General features: G+C 37.9%; 1 protein-coding gene across 10 annotated transcripts; it reads right to left on the bottom strand.

Moving 5' to 3' along the window:
* Positions 1 to 1247: 1247 nt before the first annotated feature.
* Positions 1248 to 20269, bottom strand: ANGEL2 (angel homolog 2). Of its 10 annotated transcripts, XR_014014461.1 has the most exons (11): positions 19769 to 19924; positions 18110 to 18201; positions 17552 to 17877; positions 12770 to 13026; positions 11547 to 11616; positions 9916 to 10337; positions 8890 to 9016; positions 8417 to 8474; positions 5947 to 6110; positions 2601 to 3905; positions 1274 to 1690 (listed from the first exon to the last, which is right to left on the bottom strand). XR_014014461.1 is itself a non-coding variant. In XM_081223535.1 (10 exons), exons 2-10 carry the CDS (start codon positions 18199 to 18201, stop codon positions 3754 to 3756), a joined length of 1668 nt encoding a protein of 555 aa, XP_081079661.1. In that variant the 5' UTR covers positions 18202 to 18210; positions 19769 to 19924; the 3' UTR covers positions 1250 to 3753. The 10 variants fall into 10 exon arrangements, 9 of the variants coding, with proteins under 9 accessions (XP_081079660.1, XP_081079667.1, XP_081079666.1 ...); XM_081223535.1 differs by having other exon boundaries at positions 1250 to 3905; positions 18110 to 18210; XM_081223533.1 differs by having other exon boundaries at positions 1250 to 3905.
* Between the last annotated feature and the right edge of the window lie 237 nt (positions 20270 to 20506).

Genomic DNA, 20506 nt, shown 5'->3' with positions numbered 1-20506 from the left:
ACATGCAAAGTTTAAGTGAATGACAGAAATTTTGATTCTAGACTACATGTTGTGCTGTTTTGAGTACACTTCATTTCAGAAAGTGATATTTAGTATTTTCTATACACTCTGAAATCATGAGCATTTCACTTTTTCTAAGTCAATTATTTCAGAAGGATTTTATTAATAGATATTGGTAAATAGAACTTTGGAAATCCTAATTCAGTATTCTTACTATACCCGAGGCTTTTGTAAGCTATAGTTTTATGTACAACCTTGTACAGTTTTTTTGACATGCAATTCAGAATCTTGTTTATTCTTTGGACTTTGTTCTGGCCAACACATTTTTTTAAAATCTTTTAAGAAAAACTGTGATTGTTTTAGTGGGTATTTTTCTAAGTAAATGAAAACTTGTATAATGGTATTTTAGGGAATGCCAGATAAGTGCATGTTTCAAGTTAATGTTTTTCTCATCATTTGTATGTTTATACACAGCATGGGACTTTAATAAAACCATCCTGGAAACTCAAGGATTGTTTTCCTTCTAAAAATATAAATGGTGTGATTTTTTTCTTATTCCTCTTATTACATATTTGTCCTAGTAAACTAATTTATCACTCTCTCACCCTTGTTGTCGTTCACAATTTTCAGACTCTGTGTTAAACATCACTCTATTTTGGTGTATCTTAATTCACTTATATTTTGGTATCACCCTAAGTAATAAAGGCTGAAAAGGGTAATGAAACAGTTTAGAAGAGGCAACAAGTCAATTACACAGCTTAGTACATCTACTACAAAATCTTCAGGCACAGATGTACTAGTACAATAATATATTAGGTAACTTACAGGGAAAAAGTGCAAATGACTTGACGTGAATGTTTCTCCAACCCCTTGAACTCTCTGGATCTTAGTTTTTTTTTTTATGAAAGCAAAGGGTTAAAAGCATACAGCTGCTAAATTCCAAAAAAGATGATTTCAAACATGTATACTGATAGCAAAAGCTACAGTAAAGCCAAAATTTCATTACTCCACAATATATCCCTTTCCATTTAAAACTTAAATAGCACAGGGAGTTCCCTGGAGGTCCAGGGGTTAGGACTCTGCTTTCACTGCCATGGCCCAGGTTCAATCCCTGGTCAGGGAACTAAGATCCCGCAAGTCGCAGGGTGCGGCCAAAAAAAAAAACCCAACAAAAAACCACACACACACACACACTTGGACAGCATAGCGCTTGAGACTGGGAGATTTGGTTTCAGCAATTAACCAAATTTAAATTAATTTAAGTTTGGCAGATAAATACAAGGATCCAACAGAGTTATTAACTCTTTGGACCAAAAAAAGTAAAGACAAATGGACGTTAATTTTAGTGGAGCTTTTATTTATTTTTTATAAATTTATTTTTGGCTGCACTGGGTCTTCGTTGCTGTGCACAGGCTTTCTCTAGTTGCAGCAAGTGGGGGCTACTCTTCGTTGCAGTGTGCAGGCTTCTCACTGCAGTGGCTTCTCACTGCAGTGGCTTCTCTTGTTGTGGAGCACGGGCTCTAGGCGCACAGGCTTCAGTAGTTGTGGCTCGCACGCTCAGTAGTTGTGGCACACAGGCTTAGGTGCTCCGCCGCATATGGGATCTTCCGGACCAGGGACTGAACCCATGTCCCCTGCATTGGCAGGTGGATTCTCAACCACTGCACCACCAGAGAAGTCCCTAGTGGAGCTTTAAAAAGCTATGATGTTACATGGACCCTTTGGCCTCCAGTACACAAAATAATACTTCATTCTATAAGCTAAAGTAGAGAGCAATTTTATGGATTAACTCCATAAAATTGAAGCGCATGAAAAGGGCCTAAAATCACAATATATTAATCAGGATACAAAAAATTAAGTTTTCATAGAGGTTTTCAGGGATGTTTATCAACAATACCTATATATAAAGTTAGTTAATAAATTCACACAACACAAAGTAGTAATCAATGAACCTTCATTTTTCTTTCCCCAATACTAAAAGGGGATAAATATACTATGTGCTGTTATTATTTGATGATGACAATATCTGCTAATTAGAACATACAATCTTCTGAAAACTGTTACTACGAAATGAAAATCCTAGAACTATAGTTAATACTGTGAGAGAAAGCGAGACATTAAACAGTTAAAAGTACTTGCTTATCGCTATAATTTTTACTAGGCAAATCCTTGTAACCCACATGCCTTTTGGGGGTATTTATCTGGTTTATTTTTTAAAAATTGTAGTAAATACTTTAGTAGAAAAACTTTTAAAGTCCAAGACTATAAAGTAGCTGCTGCTTTCTAATTTAAGATGAAGTATTCTATTAAGAAAACCCACTGTAAAAACTTGTATAATTCAGTATAAAATTACTACTTAGTAAAAATGCACATAATTCTTTGATCCCAATGTCTAAAAAAGAGAAAATTTTCAATTATGTTTAAAATTTTTTGATTCAAACACTTATACAGAGCCAACTACAGCATTTTTTAGGCCTGCTCTTCACCACTTTATAAAAAAAATCAGCATCATCTCACACTGCTGCATCATGATAAAACATTTTAGAAACAAAACGACAGTTAAACCACAACAACACAAAACAGTTAAAGTTACTACTTACGAGCATTATGTCTCCAAGCTGATATCTCTCTAGAGTTTTGCTGGCTTCCTCTTATTTCTAAGGCAAAATAAAAATAACCTTATAGCTGCCACTTTGTTCCAAATACGTTTCCTAATAAAATAAATTTCTACAGGATTAGTTAAGTAAAATAAAATATCTTTCCGAATCCAGGGATCTTTTCTTGAAACTGAATATATAAAAAAAAAAACTTACTAGGGAAACACAAGGTATAACCCCAATCTCTGCCTCTCCTAGGTATCCTGCAATGGTCTATGACAGGATGGAAAGTGGGCTTGTGTAAAGCACTTCATCCTACTAGTTATGGTGACCTATATTTCCCCAATAAAATGCAGGTATATTACATGGCTCAGGATAGTAATAAGATGAATTAAGCAATTTGTACAATTTTAAAAAGCATTACTGAGCCCCCTCAAAAACAAACTACAATGGTTGGTTGGACACTTGTGAACCTGATGATTTCTGAGATGAACTACTTAGGACTCAGCAAACATATGATCCTCATGATGATATCGGGCCTCTGCAAGGGAAATGAGTTGTGGTTTGTAAGAACTCAAAGATATTTTGGATCCACTGTAAAGCTTGCCAAAAACATGAAATGAAATTCTTTACTAAGAGGACTAAAGAAACTGCACTATATTTAAAAATCACTGTCAAATTTACTGGAATTTAGAATAAATATTTACAACTCTTTTACAATAAAGAGCGTTTAGATCTCACTTGTCAGGAAAATATTTTTTCATTATCGAAAAAAGAAAATTGTTGTAAACTTGTTTCTTCTGCTACCTGTTTCAAGCATTTAACATAACCTCTTCAGAAATTCCATAGCGTAAAAATAAGTAACATGCAAACTCTTAAGAACTTTACATTCTTTGAAAAAGAACATAAATGGGAAAGCACAGTATATATGTAATCAAAGAGGAGTCAGGGGCTTCCCTGGTGGCTCAGTGGTTGAGGGTCCGCCTGCCGATGCAGGGGACGTGGCTTCGTGCCCCAGTCCAGGAAGATCCCACATGTCGCGGAGCGGCTGGGCCCGTGAGCCATGGCTGCTGAGCCTGCGCATCCGGAGCCTGTGCTCCGCAACGGGAGAGGCCACAACAGTGAGAGGCCCGCGTACCGCAAAAAAAAAAAAGAGTCAGAGCTCAAGTCTGAATTTAGCCAATAAAGGCAGATGATCCGAAGAGTTATTTTCGTTTGGAAGTCCATTAACAGTCCATAAGTCTTGTTCTGTAAGAAGTGACAGTCTAGCTAGAAGTTTCAAGCCACCAACCAAAGCAACTTCGGCTCCTACATTAAAGAAACATATACATATTTAGTGAAACAACAGGTTACTGTAAATCATACCAATCTTCTTTTTTTCTTTTAAAACAACAATGATGGGCCTCCCTGGTGGCGCAGTGGTTGAGAGTCCGCCTGCCGATGCAGGGGATACGGGTTCGTGCCCCGGTCTGGGAGGATCCCATATGCCGCGGAGCGGCTGGGCCCGTGAGCCGTGGCCGCTGGGCCTGCGCATCCGGAGCCTGTGCTCCGCAACGGGAGAGGCCACAACAGTGAGAGGCCCGCGTACCGCAAAAAAAAAAAAAAAGAAAAAAAAGAAAACAACAATGATATATAGCTTGACACCCTTCTGGAAGTCTAATATGAAACAGTTTTTAGAATATGGTTAAATTTTTATTGTGACATAACCTAATTATAATTCTCTAACAAACAAGTTTCAGATGCTTGTTTTTTTCTATTTCAGATTTTTTTTCCATTCCAACTTCTGCAAATAATCTTTAGAAGAAAATATCAATGCAACACATAAGATGTTAAGAATAATTTGAGATTGACAACTACCTAAGAAATTCACCCATCAACCTTTCTGTAGTTGTATAAAATCAGACCAAGCCACATCTGAGTAGGACATTTATGAGGTGACTGCAGAATAAGTTAGTATAGTTTGGTCCCAGAGACTCAGTACCCATGGAAAGAGGATGTGCTCTTAATGTCAACATTAGTGATGCTGGTCCATGGCACACTTCCGCCACCTAGTGAGTGTTCTTCAGTATGACAACTACCAGAACCTTATTACAAATTCAAAGCAAGCTTATTTTGCAGAGTTGATCTAGCAGAGAGGAGTAAACCACCTCCTGAATGTTACTAGTGAGGTTACCCTTGTGAAGGAGAAAACAAACAAACAGATGGGAAAAGAAAAGTAGCACTGAAAAAAGAAAAAGGAAAAGAAAAAAGGGGAAAATCAGGAAAAACAAAATAGCTGCCCACATTTAGGATTTTCAGTTTTCTGAATGTATTTTTGACTTCCAGTTACTTTAAATGGCACTTCCTTCTCCATGTTAAGTCCTCTGATTAGTATTTAAAATCTTGGGCTTCCCTGGTGGCGCAGTGGTTGAGAGTCCGCCTGCCGCCGGTCCGGGAAGATCCCACATGCCGCAGAGTGGCTAGGCCCGTGAGCCATGGCCGCTAAGCCTGCGCGTCCGGAGCCTGTGCTCCGCAACGGGAGAGGCCACAACAGTGAGAGGCCGCATACCGGAAAAAAAAAATAAATAAATAAAACCTTGTTTTCATTGAATCATACAAAGAAGAGTGTGTTATCACCTTTGCTTTTTTTTTTTTTTTTTTTTTTTTTTTGCAGTACACGGGCCTCTTACTGTTGTGGCCTCTCCCGTCGCGGAGCACAGCCTCCGGACGCGCAGGCTCAGCGGCCATGGCTCACGGGCCCAGCCGCTCCGCAGCATGTGGGATCTTCCCGAACCAGGGCACGAACCCACGTCCCCTGCATCAGCAGGCGGACTCTCAACCACTGCACCACCAGGGGAGCCTCACCTTTGCTTTTTGAAAACACATATATTATAGACTTCTCTTTCCAGGAAGAACCAATATTCCAGGCTCAACATGACAAAACTGTCAATTGTTGGCAGTAAAAGCAAGGCCCTACAATGAAGGCAGCATACTTCAGTAAAATTTAAGTACAAAACTGTATGATGTTGCTGTCACAAGAAAAACATAAATGTATGGAGAGTAAAACCAAAGGGCGATATGAAAGATCTGTGCTCTACCTCAGAAGCTGACTGGGACTGGAGGATAGAGCTGAGGATATAATTCTTGGGTCATAATTTGCTTTGAGGTGTTCTACTGCCTCCAACTTTTGCAGGTGATAAACTGATTTACTCAAATATATCACCAATCTGCCAAATATATTACCAATTTAAAAGTATTTTTAATTTCGAAATCTAAACATCTAGATGTTGAGCTAGCTTTCTCAACTTTAGCCCTGAAGTTTTAGTTACTTTGTTCTCAAGCAGAATTTAAGATTACATGCATTCTTTACCTGGCTGCCCAGCAACACCTTCCTTTTCAGCAGAATAGAAAATATAATCCACAGTTATGGCACTGCGGGAATGACAGGTGGTCACTTCTGGAATTCCAGTGTCAGGAAAATAATGTGAATAAACAGATGACAAGCTGAAATGGTGCTGTAACTTTGAAGATAATCTAAATTGAAAAGAAAAATTATTTAGCATCCATCAAGTTCTTCATGATTTTTATAATTCCTCCTATTTAAACCACTTTTTCACTTCATTTCCAGACAAAACCAGACATTAGGACAAGCTTTATTTAAATAGACCATATCACAATTTTACATTCCTTTATTCATGCAGTGATATCCAAAACCCATTAACAGAGCTGTGATACATGGGGTGGGGTGCAAGTGGGGAGCTCAATACTTAACCGACTACTGTGCCTTTTTTTTTTTTTTTGCGGTATGCGGGCCTCTCACTGTTGTGGCCTCTCCCGTTACGGAGCACAGGCTCCGGACGCGCAGGCTCAGCGGCCTTGGCTCACGGGCCCAGCCCCTCCACGGCATGTGGGATCCCCCTGGACCAGGGCACGAACCCACGTCCCCTGCATCGGCAGGCGGACTCTCAACCACTGTGCCACCAGGGAAGCCCTAATGTGACTTTTAAAATTAATTATAACATATTTGAGAGCCTTCACTTGTGAATGAACACATATTCTTAAACAATTTATAAGTTTTTTGTTGTTTTTAAGAAGGAAAATTAGTGGCCTTTAGGAATGCTATTTAGAACTAACAGACTTCTGATGTCAGAGGGGTTATATTTTACCATGACTGTTCTTGGTATGGTATATGAGATAATTCTGTACTGCATCTGGTTTTTTTTGGCTGCACTGCACGGCTTGCGGGACCTTAGACCAGGGATTGAACCTGGGCCCTCTGAGAGTGTGGAGTCCTAACCACCAGACCGCCAGGGAATTCCCCATACTGTATCTTAAAACAGCTTCTATTATGGTTTACATTTACCCCACACTACAAATACACATAATGTTATGGGTAAAAGGTTTAAAAATCATTTCCTACTAACACATCATGAATTTTAAGGATCTTTTATGTCACAAAAGAAAACAAAATTTAAAAAAACCTTTTTTTAAATTCACCCAACAAACATTTACCAAGCATGTACTAAGTCCCAGGCACTATCTCATCTTATGCACTGAGAATACACAAATAAAGATGTTGCTCTGCTTTTAAAGAGCTCATATGTCAATAAGCAAAGGTAATTGCTTCAAGATGCTCTACTTCCAAGTTTTAGCAACTTTTTATGTCTAAGGACTTATATTTACAATATTTTTAAATGTAAAATAGGTCTCCTGCAAACTGTTATCTTACTACCAACATTTCAGTTTACAGATAAAAGCTATGTGTATACACACACTGTATTTATATAGATACTTAAAAGTATCTTTTCTTATACCCCATTTTGTTATAAAAAGATTTTAGAATTACTCAAAACTAAGTATTTGTTAGTAAGAGTAACCTTTTTATTAATCTTACTCAGGGAAGTTTTTACTTTGAAAGTTTTAATCACAGATTTTTATATATTCTTTTTCAAAAATTCAAAAAAATTGCTTTCTTACTAATTCTTATATATGAGAAATTTTCCCAAAACAAGATATACAAAATAAAATAAGACTGAGGAGAAAGCAGATAAAGAGAATGAGAGGTGGTCCCAAAATTTAAATGTTAAACGAAAGTCAAAGCTATAAAAGAGCCACAATATGAAACAATCAAGACATTTCAAGAATCTCCCAAGAGACAAGATTTAAGTCTCCACCCTGTTGTATTAATATACATCTGTTTCTCAACCACAGCCCTAAAGATTCATGATTCTTTAATAAAAAGAAATCCAGGCATCTTCACCCAGCTACCTCTGATGACCTTTTCCTGTAGTTTAAGAGATACGGTATAAGTAATTGTCTTTTCTACAGACATATTCTTTTGGATCAATTCTCCTATAGATTTGTTTCAAGATCCAGTAAGTCAAAGGAGGCTAAAGGTCCTCTTGAAACCTGAAAGATATTTTTCTGTGATCTTGACCTTTGTTTAAATATGTAATAGCAATAAATTTCAAAGATAATAAATTTACTAGCCTGTTCAGGTCCGTGGACAAGCTGCTTCTATAAACAGCAGTGCTTAAGCACTTACTATTGTATGTCAAACACTGAGCTTTACATGCTTTGTCTCATCTAATCTTCACAACAACCCAAATTATAGATAAAGAAACTGAACCTTAGAGATGTTAAATTTCTTGCTCAAAAATCACACAGCTAAAAAGTAGCAAGGTCAAGGTTGGAACTCAGGTCTACTTCACTTCAGAGCCAGCATTCTTCACCATCATAAAATAACATCAACTTCATTTTTCATCCAAGTGATTTTTGAGAAATGATTTCTTTACTCAACTAAAGTCAGCAAATGTCTATTGTTGCTTTCCAAAACTCACTTTTCAGCTGTTACTAGGACCTCTGTTTTGTCCAGCTGTGTCTGTGTCAGATCACTGTCTGTAAGAACAAAGAGAAATATATTTATACTATCAATGTATTGTTTTGTTCTAGCTTGCCTTAGTATAGTCCTTTTACTCTAGGAACAATATTTAAGACATATCTAGTTTAGATAGATGCCTAGTTAAATGGTTCATTCTCGTATCTATGTTTTGATGATCTCCAGAATTAGCAAAAATAAAACACAAACATTTCCAAAGCAACATGCAAGTAATTCACGCAAAGATAATTTTGGAAGCTGAATTTTAAAAAGGTAAATTTAGAGCTCTTAAAAAAAAGGAATAAGCAAACAACTATATGCTTTTATATATGAATATTCATCACTGAGATGTTATCCCTTTAAAAATTTAGTTTTATGTCTTCAAATGGAACACTATTATCAAGAAGACTGCCAAAATGTATTGCAAACACTTACCTGTCTTTTCTACTTTTGGTACCTGCTGTACCTCATACACACAGTTCTGTGAGATACCTAGGTTTGGGGGCCAAATTGGAATAGATAAAATTCTTTGTCCCCGTGAAGACTGTTCCTGGCCAGATACCTAAACAAAATTTCAACAGGTATCTTAGGTGAATAGATTTTAAATAGTTTGTGTACTGAAAAGTTTATTTCTTAGATAAAAGGGAATCCAAGAATGGTAAATATTACCCTTTATTCATTACATTGATTATTTGTGATAATAAAATCTTGTTCAAATACAGTTCAGAAAGCACTTATTATTTACATGTAAATGGCAATCTTTTCCTATGCATGTTTTTGTCTAATTTGGAAATCTAAACGATCTATAGTTTTGGACTAATACTGTTCCTCCTTTTTTACTACCTGCAATATATTTCCTTTTACATAAAATACTAAGAGAGATCAACTCTTATAAAATTTCAAACTATCATTCAAAACTCAGTGGTGGAGAGTTTATTTTGGTTAAATATACCGAAGATGAAATTATCTAAAGTAAGCAAAAGAAAGTACACTTAAAATAAAAACATGGGATAAATTACTCAGCTAAAGAATTAAAATATTTATCACTGTATAAAGGGAAACTTATATAATAAATAAATACTAAATTACTGTTTTGCCAACTATATTGCCCACATCCAGCATTCAAAATTCTATTCTGCCACCTTGTAAGTAATTCCTTATTTATGCAGTACTCATGTCTGTCAATGCTTTCATTTTTCTTCTCCTCCCCCATTCTGAATTTTTTACTGCCTGTCAATTCCTCCAAGCAGAATGTTGCCACAAATAGATGGAAATTCAATAGGTCAAATTCAGTCAAGTAAAATAATTACTTATCAGTAGCTGTAGCTCATCATCACAGGTTGGTAAAGTGAGGGTACTGACTCATCAAGGTTTTCAAACAGCCCTGTGATGACTATCCTTACTTTACAACGAAGAGAGAGACTAAGTCCACCTCCTAATGATGAGGAAACAAGCACGTACCTTTCCTATGGCAAGTCCTTCATAATTCAATTTCCCTTCCTTTATAAAACTATACAGTGGAGAACCAGGAACAGAATTAAAGTCACCACACATAACAATGGGGCAGAAGCTGCCATCTTTCTGATGGGCAACACTGGAAATCTCTGCCAGAAGCATTGCCAGTTGGGTCAGTTTAATATCACCTCGCCTTGGGTTATACAACAGATGTGTGTTAGCCACACAGATCGCAGGGGAGGCAGCACTTGGGATTTTGGGCTGCAAGAGTAACACTAATCCAACATTGTCTCTGTCCAATAGAGGAACATCACGGCGGTAGAATTCCACTGGGTTCACTGATAAGAGGGAAAATTTGGAATGTTTGAAGCAAATGGCACAGCCATCAGGTTTCCTTCCTGTCCGCATCTTGTATTCACAGTGATAACCTAAAGGAAAGAAAAAAATTTTAAATGAAGATGGCTGGTTTTTTATATATATAAGTATTAGAAGAGCTGTGTTTTGCCACACACACAAAAAATTATATATATGGCAAAACACAGTTCTCCTAATTTTTTGAACAACGTTTACCAAAGTGTATTCTGCAAAACACTAGTAATGTAGGATGTTAATAAGTGTTAGAATCAAAAAAGTCTGAGACTGGGTCAAATAGATTTTTTTACTGGCAGACTTCAGGGTTACATACATGTACAGTATCACATTCTCATTTCCATCCTAACAAAAGTCAGAGTCATGACAAAGACAGTGAGGCCTTATAGTAATCTGCCCCCTCACCACCACCCCCAACCCCGTATCTCTCACCTTTTTGCCTCTAATTCTTCCCCGCTTGCTCCACTCCACACACAGCAGCTTCACTTGCCTTAAGGCACTCCAACCTCAGCGCCTTTCCTTTGCTATCTCCACTACCTGGAAAGCTCTAGCCATGGCTTGTTCCTTCACCTCCTTTGTCTTTACTCAAATGTTACCTTCTCTGATCATTTTGTTTAAAACTGAAACCTGACCCATTTGCTTTTCTCCAGAAAACTACCATTACCTAAGGCACTATTTACTTGTTTGTTCAGTTTATTCTTGGCCTTTCTCCACTAGAATGTATGCTCCCCAAGGGCAGAGATTGTTGCCTGTTTTGCTTACTGCTATATCCCCACTGCCTAGAACAGTGCATGGTGTACAGTAGGCACTCAAAAAATATCAATATTTGCTGCATGAATGAATGCGAAGTAGGCAGCATTTCTCAAACAGACAACCTGTTTCTAGAGGTATTCACTCACCAAACAGATTTTCAGCTTCTACCCATTACACACGGTGGACCCTGGAATTATATGATGATGAACTAGACACGATGGTCCCTGATCTCACGGAACTCAGAATCTTAGGGCTCTGGGAGTAGGCAAAGCAACTCCTGGAAAGGAAGCTATTAAGAGATTCTTGCATACCTTTCCATCCGAATTAAAATTATGTATTAACACAAAAGGTCCCATTTGATATACCTCAATGTTTTCCTGACCTTCTGAAATGCATATTAAGTTTTTCCAAAATTAAGATTTCTGGTCCAAATACACCACACATCTTTGTTATTAGCAAGTTATACTTTAACAACCCATTAAGTAAATCTGGCTAAAGTAAAAGTTATACTGTACCCAATGATTCCAAACTTGGCCTGATCTCTGTTCCATAATGATCTTCTTGCACTTCTTGCAAACAAAGTACCTTAAAAGAAAAAAAATGGCTTGAATTAAAACAAAAAAATGCAAATATGAATTTTCTGGTGCTTTTGTCTTTAAAAATAGGTTTCTAAAATTCTAAAAACCTGATGAAAGCTGAAATAAAAAATTTTTTTTCTTGTAATGTATAGATCAAATTAATGTCTCCAAATTTGATCAGTCCCCAAAACCCTGACCTTTAATCACATGAAGCCCTCTTATTATCCAAAACTGGTATTTACCAAAGGAAATACTTATAATTTATATGTTGGAATATTTTTCCTGAATTTACATGTTTATTAGTACTAAATGCTTCTAGTCCTTTTTTTAAAAAATTTATTTTATTTATTTTTGGCTGCACTGGGTCTTCATTGCTGCACACAGGCTTTTCTCTAGTTGCGGCGAGCAGGGGCTACTCTTCATTGTGGTGCACGAATTTACTGCTGTGGCTTCTTTTGTTGTGGAGCATGGGCTCTAGGTGCGCAGGCTTCAGTAGTTGTGGCACATGGGCTCAGTAGTTGTGGCATGTGGGCTCAGCAGTTGTGGCCACGGGCTTAGTTGCTCCACGGCATGTGGGATCTTCCCAGGCCAGGGCTTGAACCCGTGTCTCCTGCATTGGCAGGCGGATTCTTAATCCATTGGCAGGCGGATTCCCCACCAGGGAAGCCCCTAGTCCTTTCTTAAGAGGTAATTTTTCGAATGCTATCATCTAAATAAATTTTTGCACGAATTATTTAAATTTTGAATCAAAGGAAATATTTACTGAATACTTAATATGGTGCCAGTCCCTGTCTCAAAACTGATTGACACTTAAAACTTTTTGGATCTTATTTGAAACATTATATAATTATTTATATCAACAACCATTAGCAAGTTATTCCTCCAAAGTTATGATACCTTGTTAAAAACTGTTCCATCGCTATATTTATATATTATTTATTTTTGGGCCATGCTGTGGCTTGTGGGATCTTAGTTCCCAGACCAGGCCCTTGGCAGTGAAAGTGCAGAGTCCTAACAACTGGACCGCCAGGGAATTCCCTCATCACTATATTTAATGTCTTCCCTTCTTACCCTACAAACAAAAGGGATAAAACCATTTAGTTCAGAAATGAATCCAACTCTTCCTTATGTGAAGAATTTTGATGATATTTTGTACTTACGTCTGCATCAAAGTGTTTAATTTCTTTCAGAATATTGGGAAACCTAAAACTCCAGTGTAATACTGGCCGCTGGCAGTGTTTATAAAGGTGTGAATTGTCTTCCAATAAATCTTGAGAAAGTATATTATAGGACATCACTGAAAAGTCAAACTTGTTCTCACTGTCTCCACATATGGGGTCATCATTTTTGTCTCCTAGGATCTTCGTTTCTTCTTTATTATGGTTACATATATATTCCCAATGCCGTTTTATTGTGCCTGTTAAAATATATTAGATAAAATACAAAGAATTAATTAAAAACGGATCATATTTTTCCTGTATATAAGTATTTTCTTGCCTTTTAAACATTCCTATAGGCAATGAACAGAATGTTTTTCCCTAGGAAATGGCAATGTAGTACTCAATAACTAGAAGTTGTCATCAAATTGACTACAAAGGCAGTAAAATGATACACTGACTGACCAAGAGGTACAAAACAGTTTAAAAGGGTCTAGCAAGTCTTTTGGAGGCTGAGAGTGTGTGTTAATAAAACTGACTGTATTGGGGTCACGGTTTCTCACTTCCCCATGGTTACGAAGTGGCTCTGCCGCAGACATGCTCAGCAACTTCATAACCATGATAATATGTATGTCACAGCTGGCCTTTCAGTAAGGTGATTTCACATTGTATTTTATCACCTATTAGTATGATAAGATCATCAAATGCTTAACTAAGTTCCAGAAACAATTCATCTGAGAAATCTGGTTTAGACATGAATGAAGGGTATATAATGACAATAAATGGAAGCAGTATTTACTGGAAGAATGCAAACAAAATAAGCAAAAGAAATATTTTTAATGCACACCAAAGCAAAAGTTAAATGTAATACAGCTACAGAATGCTAGTAAATCATGATGCCTGACTGACAAACCTAGCATGCAGCAACCAGGAATGTGTGATAGTTTATATTCTGCAAAGACACCATGTACCCTGATAAAGTGATGAGAAGAGGATCAAATAGCATGAGATTTTGCAATTATAGGCAGTCTTTGACTTAGAAATGACTACTAAAAGTAAATATATATATATATGTGTATCACTATAGATACACACGCCACTAAGTATATATGTTTATATATATGTATATATACACAGACACACACCCCCCTTTGATCTTGTCTTCCTCACCCCACCATTAAAGAGGATACTCTTACTGCCATGGAAGCCATAAAAAAAATGTGGAACATTTTAGAGAATCTATAAGCTCAAAAGAAAGGAAAAACAAGAAATGGGATGAACTTGGGAAACAAAAAGATTTGAAGATGGACTTTTGAGCATGATTAGATGATATGAAAAAAATCTGAGCCCTAGAATATCTCCCTTTTCCTGAAAGAAGGTTTGCACTTCACTGGATGACAATCCCTAAGATTTCACCAATTAAAAATTAAATTGAAGAAAAATATTTTATATATGGGGGAAAAAAGACTAAAGGGAGACATACCACTGTTTTTAAGAGTAATTGTCTCTGAGAGGAAGGATTGTGGTAGATTTTTCCAAATCTTCTACAATGATGGTATATTTACAGTCAGAATATCAACACACTCTAGTGGGGAGGGGGAACTGGTTGAGGGCAGTCAAAAGGTACAAGCCTCCAGTTATAAGATGAATAAATACTAGGGATATGATGTACAACATGATCAATGTAATGAGCACTGTGGTGTGTTCTATAGGAAAACTGTTAAGAGAGTAAATCCTAAGCGTCCTCATCACAGGGAAGAGTATTTCTTTACTTTTGTGTCTCTGTGGAATGACGGATGTTCACAAAACTTATTGTGATAATCATTTCATGATGTATGTAAGTCAAATCATTATGCTGTACAACCTAAGCTTATACAGGGCTGATATGTCAATTATATCTCAATAAAACTGGAAGAAAAAAAGTGTCAGTACGCTCTATAAAAATGCCAGTGAAGTAAAAATTTTAAAATATACTCTGGTAAATTGACTTTAATCAGGTTTCTTCCCTCAAAATCTAAATGCTGATATCTGCTGCACTGAGGGAATAGGAATTTTGACCAGAGGACAGAAGAGGAAGGTAATTTTTATGAATAGTGAGGTCTGGGTGGAACAGGGGAGTTGGAATTATGATACCACGAAGGTACTAGGAGCCTGAGGAGAAAGGTTAAGAAAAAATGGTGGAAGGAAAGAAAACCAAACTAAACAAAAGCGTTCAACTATTACATAATTTAGCCTAGAGCTTGTCCTATGCCCAGGAAAGAGAAGGAAGCTATCCCCTTCCTTATCCTTCACTGAAAATGGAGAATCCTACCCCTAAAGGCCACAACTAAAGCAAATTATACTGACTCCACACAACTACCCTGAGATTTATAACACAGCTTCTATGAGGAAAACAGAACTGATTCTTAAGAACTGATTATCTAGAACACAATTCATTCATAAACTGGGGACTGTCTATGGTTTTAGCCACAAATCATTAAGTCTTTATATGTATACGAGATGGAAAGGGCTCTAGTCATACAAACAAAATGTAAGCTACCATCACAAACTTACAGCACTACCCTGATGGCACCATTGCATTAAAATATGAAAGATGAAAGTCTAAAAAAATCATTCATACTTTCTTGTAGAATATGTATATATAAAGGCATATAAAAGCATTAAAATTTGTATAGTCCTGGCAATTAAGAGTTTGTAACCAAGTCTTTTTGCAATTCCATTTTTTAAATAACTGAGACCATCAGATTATCAAATTAATACAGTGGCTTTCAGACTTTTACAGCTTGTATAACCCTTTGGCATTACTTTTCACATTATGACCATCAGTCCCTGGTATGTTGGGACTGGAGCTGGGATGATGGGGTAAACACGTCTTATCCTGACCACATTTACTTTTAATAAACATACAGAAATGTGTTTGAATGCTAGGGTTCCCTGGAAGACAATTTGAAAACTACTGAGAGAGTGGATAGTCTTTGGCCTTCACATACTTCACAACATAAATTCACACTACAAAAGCTTATATACCTTCCATGTCAGGAGCAACAAGGTGATCACAGCAGAGAAGACAGATGAATCAAAGAAAGTAAGCAATAGGCCTGATCAGGTTTTTAGGGTGCCTAATTAAAAGGTCATAATTGTGTCACACAAATCCTTCAAATACCACTTTAAAGTGATAGGCAAGTTAGCAATGCTGTTCTCTTGATTGAAAAGTAGTATTAGTGAAATATCAGAAGTCACAAATATGGCTTAACGAAGAGCATTTTCCTTATTCACAATACCTAGGAAGAACGGACATATAAAGAGTCAGGTTGCAATCAAAGTTTATCAGTCTGTAAATGTAATTCCCCGTCCATTAAAGGGAAAACAACAACACCAGGATTTTCTGAGTACCTACTATGAAGCCAACAGTGTGTTAGGCACTTTGACATATCTCACTTCATGCCTCCACAGGCTTTCGAAGTAGGCATTATTTTACACTAGGAAACCAAGGAGCAGAGAGGTTCAGTGACCTGTCCAAACCCACACAATTAGTGGTGGAGCAGAATGAGAGCAGGGAGCGGTTCCTAAGCCCATGCTTGTGTCACTACACCACCGCTCCATCTGAGAGCACACCTGATTTATAACAAAAGGCTAAACAGAAGAGGAGTGTGTCGTCCTCATGAACAATGAATACGTGAATGAGAAGCTATCTCATGTCATCATACAGCCCTAGATTCATAAAGTATGAGTTGTCCTTAGGAACCTAATTTTAATGTCTCTAAATACACCTTTTAATCATTCAAACAAAGCTTTGTTTATAAACACATGTGGTGGTTAAGTGCTATACAAATAGATTTTCACTTTTGAGTGCTTAGAATTTCTACTTAAATGTGTAGTAGAAGTTCTACTTGAAAGAGCACTAACTAATCTAGCTCTGACTTCCAGGTGAGACACTGTGAATGCCATCCTTTGACAAACTTAGGTCAGCTTCCTACACATTAACACTCACACAGCCTATTTTCATATCTTCAGAGGGATGATCTTCACTGAAAACCACAGCTCAGTAAGAAAGACAATTCCAAATTTACTTAGACAACTCATGTATACTTTGGAGGCAGGGCTGGGCTGGCAGCACAGAGAGCCTGGTGAATTGTTTAGAGTAAAAAGAATATGAGAAAAATAGAAATAATCAAGATATCTAGAAAAAAGTGTCTCAAAGTTGAATAAGATGTGGTTAAAAGATAAAACTTCCCACAGACTCTCGAGATTATGTCTACAGACCCCAGTATGAGAAATATAAATCTAATAAGCTAAAATCTGATTCTTTAAGAAAATAGCTTTCATTTATGATTGTTTCTATTTAAGGAAATTCTTTTGTCTTATACAATGAAGCTAACATTAAAAATGAAAACATGATTTTTTTAAATAGCTCTGTGGACTCCCAAGCATACATCCACCAATTTCTAAGAAGTCTAAGGACCTTTGTTTCAAAAACACTGAATCTGAAAATTATTCTTAAATTAAACTTAATGTATGAATCTAGTCCTCCATTGTTTTCCAACTTTAGTCTATATGTAGAGTCACTTCTATTTTTACTGCCAGAAATACACAATTAATTGAAGATTTCTTTTTAAAAGTCTTAATTTTAAAAAAGAATCTCCTTTTTTATAACAGAAAACTACTGGCTAAAAATAAACACCAACACCTCTAAAACCTGCAGGTTTTCTTAAGGATTAAATATGAAAGTTTCAATTACTCTATGGCTTATGTCTATTTCTCCACCAAGATAAATGTCACCTTTACCTTGGTGTTTTCTTCGTTTTGATGAAGGCTCATCTCCCTCAGAGTTCATGATGTAACTAGAGAGATGAATCAAAGATGTCTGGCTCAGGTTGTCAGGTGTCCAGTTCCAGTACTGAAACTGAGTTCTAGACTCAAACAAACAAGGTGGTCTCCAATTTAGTGAAAAATGCCTACTACTGAAGTATGGGTAAGGAGCACGAGAGTAATGTCCAGGCCACCTCATACAACTAGAAATATGTCTGTTCCAGCAACACCTTTGCAGATTCTCCCACGGTGCAGTCCAGTCTCTGCCCAGACTCTTCTGGTGATGGGGTAACATGGGGTATCTAAAAGAAATAAATACACTCCTTGAGGCACCACTTCTTGTTCAGCTGTAGCACACAAAATCTAAATGTTTCCTCAAGGGAAGGTAATGTCTAATATTTAAAATCTGACTTCTAAATCTGTGAAGGATGGGGGAAAAAGCAGCCATTACTTAACTACTAGTGGCAATATCTCAATACTCTCCCTAAACAACTATGAATGGTATTCTAAACACTTAACATAGAATCCACCAACCTCCCGAAACACCAGATGCACTTCTGAAAGTCCGCACAATTCAGCTGTGTTGAATCAATCACCAAACGGTATTCAGAGTAGCTTTCTAGCATCTAATAAAACTCAATGGACAAATAAAATCCACAGCAAACATAATACTTAAATCAAATATAGAACACATAAGGTGACTACAATTAAAGTGAATCTCTCCAACCTGGGTTTGGAGTAAAAACATGCTTCTGAACATGTTTTTTATACCAAGGTTATATTTTCCAAACATCTTTATAGCTAACAAAAGCCTATCACTACCTCATAAAAGTACCTCTCTTGCTAATCAGTAGGTAGATAATTTATTGTTCCATGCTACTCCCTTTTTTTTTCTTTTACTTTAAAGCACGCTTCTCCTTGAGGGAAATGAAAGAGAATTACTTACTAGAAATTCACCAACACTCCAAACCCAACAGCATCAATTATCTGATACCAATTATATGATAGGTTATAGCATGAAAAATGTCTCCAAAGTAGTGTTATTATTATTTTGAATAGATATATTGCTCTCAGGCTCTCCTAAGAAACAACGCAACTCAAGCACCACCTTCTTTCTACTACACTCTTCTGGCAAAATGCTAGGATTCTGAGAAAAACTTATATCCTTTCCTCCAGAATTCATTAAAGGTACATTTCCAAGATAGTGTCAATAATGTCCACTTTTATCACCAAAAGAATTTTGCTTAAATTGTATTTAACTGTTATTTGACTTTTATATGTTACATTTGTTTCATTTTAACAGCATTTTTTAACTGTTACATATATTGAGTTTACACATTTTCAAACTGTTCTCTAAACTCAATGTAATTGTAAATCTTTAAAGACATGACAAGGGTAGTGTATCCTGCTTTGTGACAACTCTGAAAGCCATAGAGATTTGGGGCTTGCCCATACATTTTCTATTTTAATAAGCTACCGTATTGAAATACAATACTTGTACTACAAAACATTCTCTATATCTGTAGCTACTTATACAGACTTTTTTTTTTTTTTTCTCTTAAAATGATGAGCTCCTTCACGGCCAGTGCCTTCTTATTCATTTTAATCTGGGTCTCTTCCCAAGTGCCTAGCACAGTGCCTGACACACAGCTGGTACTCAGGAAACATTGTTGAACTGAATTGTCAAGTCCCAAGACTACAGGAGTTAAAACCAGATCCCCATAACTCATGTAAAAACTAATAAGAGTGCTGTGCTTCCCACGTGTGGTACACCAGTCGGTTTCGCGTGGTACACATTTAAACTTAAAATATTTTTATATCTAAGCATCCATTTCAAAATGTATTAGGAAAAAAAATCAGTATACCAAACCCAAGATCTCACGGATACTGCTTAGGGAGACGCTAACGTGTGCAGCACCTATTGAAGTGCTTTTTTAAAAAGTGAGTCAATTTCAAGAAAAATATCCAGTAAGTAATATAGATGTGGAAAGAGAATTTGCTAATAATCGTAAAGGTTGGGATTCCAGTGACTAAAGTTCGAGAGGCACCAACACAACAACAAACCAGCCCCTCCCTGCAGACCGGCAGCTCCCGGAGGGGGCTGCAGGGTTGGGGAAGGAGGCCGGGGACCCGGAGGCTCAGGCTGGCTCGGAGGTTGGGTTGGGGGAAAAGGGCCGGGACTCTGAGGCCAACCTGGTCCGGAAAGCACGAACCCGGCCCATGGCCGACGCGCTCCGCGGCGGGGCCCCGGACCGCGTGGGCCGAGCGCCCCTCCGGCTGCGCGCCGGGTTTACCTATCCCTCAGGGTCTCTGGAGGTCCGTCCTGACGGTACCGCGGCCCGGGCCCTCTTCCTCGTCCAACCCCCACTCCCCACCCCGCCCCGCCCCGGTTAACCCTGGCCGCCCGCCCCCAGGCCGCCCGCCCCTCCCTCCTCCCTCCCGCCACCCAGCCCTACTGACCTGCCTCTCCCCACCACACAGCGGCCGTAGCCCCTCCTCACACAGCGCCACGCTTCCATTCTCCCCCTCTGCGAGCGTCCAATTCCCAGGCCCCGGGCTCAACCTCAACCTCTACAGCCGATTTGGCGGCGTAGAGCACCAAAGGCCCCCCATCACTAGACGTCGGGCCTCTCCGCCGGGCTGCAAAGCATGCTGGGAGGTTCAGTCATGCCCGCCGCCAAGTCCCCACATCTTGCGCCGCGTAAGTCACTGAGTTGCCTCTACGCCAAATTCTGTTCAAGAAGCATGCGCAGTGCATGTGAAGCAGGGGCAGCCATTTCTGAACAGGGCAAAACACCCGACTTGCGTCTTAAAGAAACAGAGGAAATAAACTAAGAGCCGAACAGCTTTACTAAGGCTTGTGGGAGGGTTCACTGCAGTTACTGTTAAAAAGAAAAAAAAAAAAATTAGTGTATTTGTATAATGTCCTTG

This window comes from Mesoplodon bidens (assembly GCF_964165515.1).
Source record: "Mesoplodon bidens genome assembly, chromosome: 2".
In the NCBI taxonomy this organism is placed as follows: domain Eukaryota; kingdom Metazoa; phylum Chordata; class Mammalia; order Artiodactyla; family Ziphiidae; genus Mesoplodon; species Mesoplodon bidens.
The sequence above is the reverse complement of the archived record's forward strand: the minus strand, read 5'-3'. Positions and strand labels throughout refer to the sequence as shown.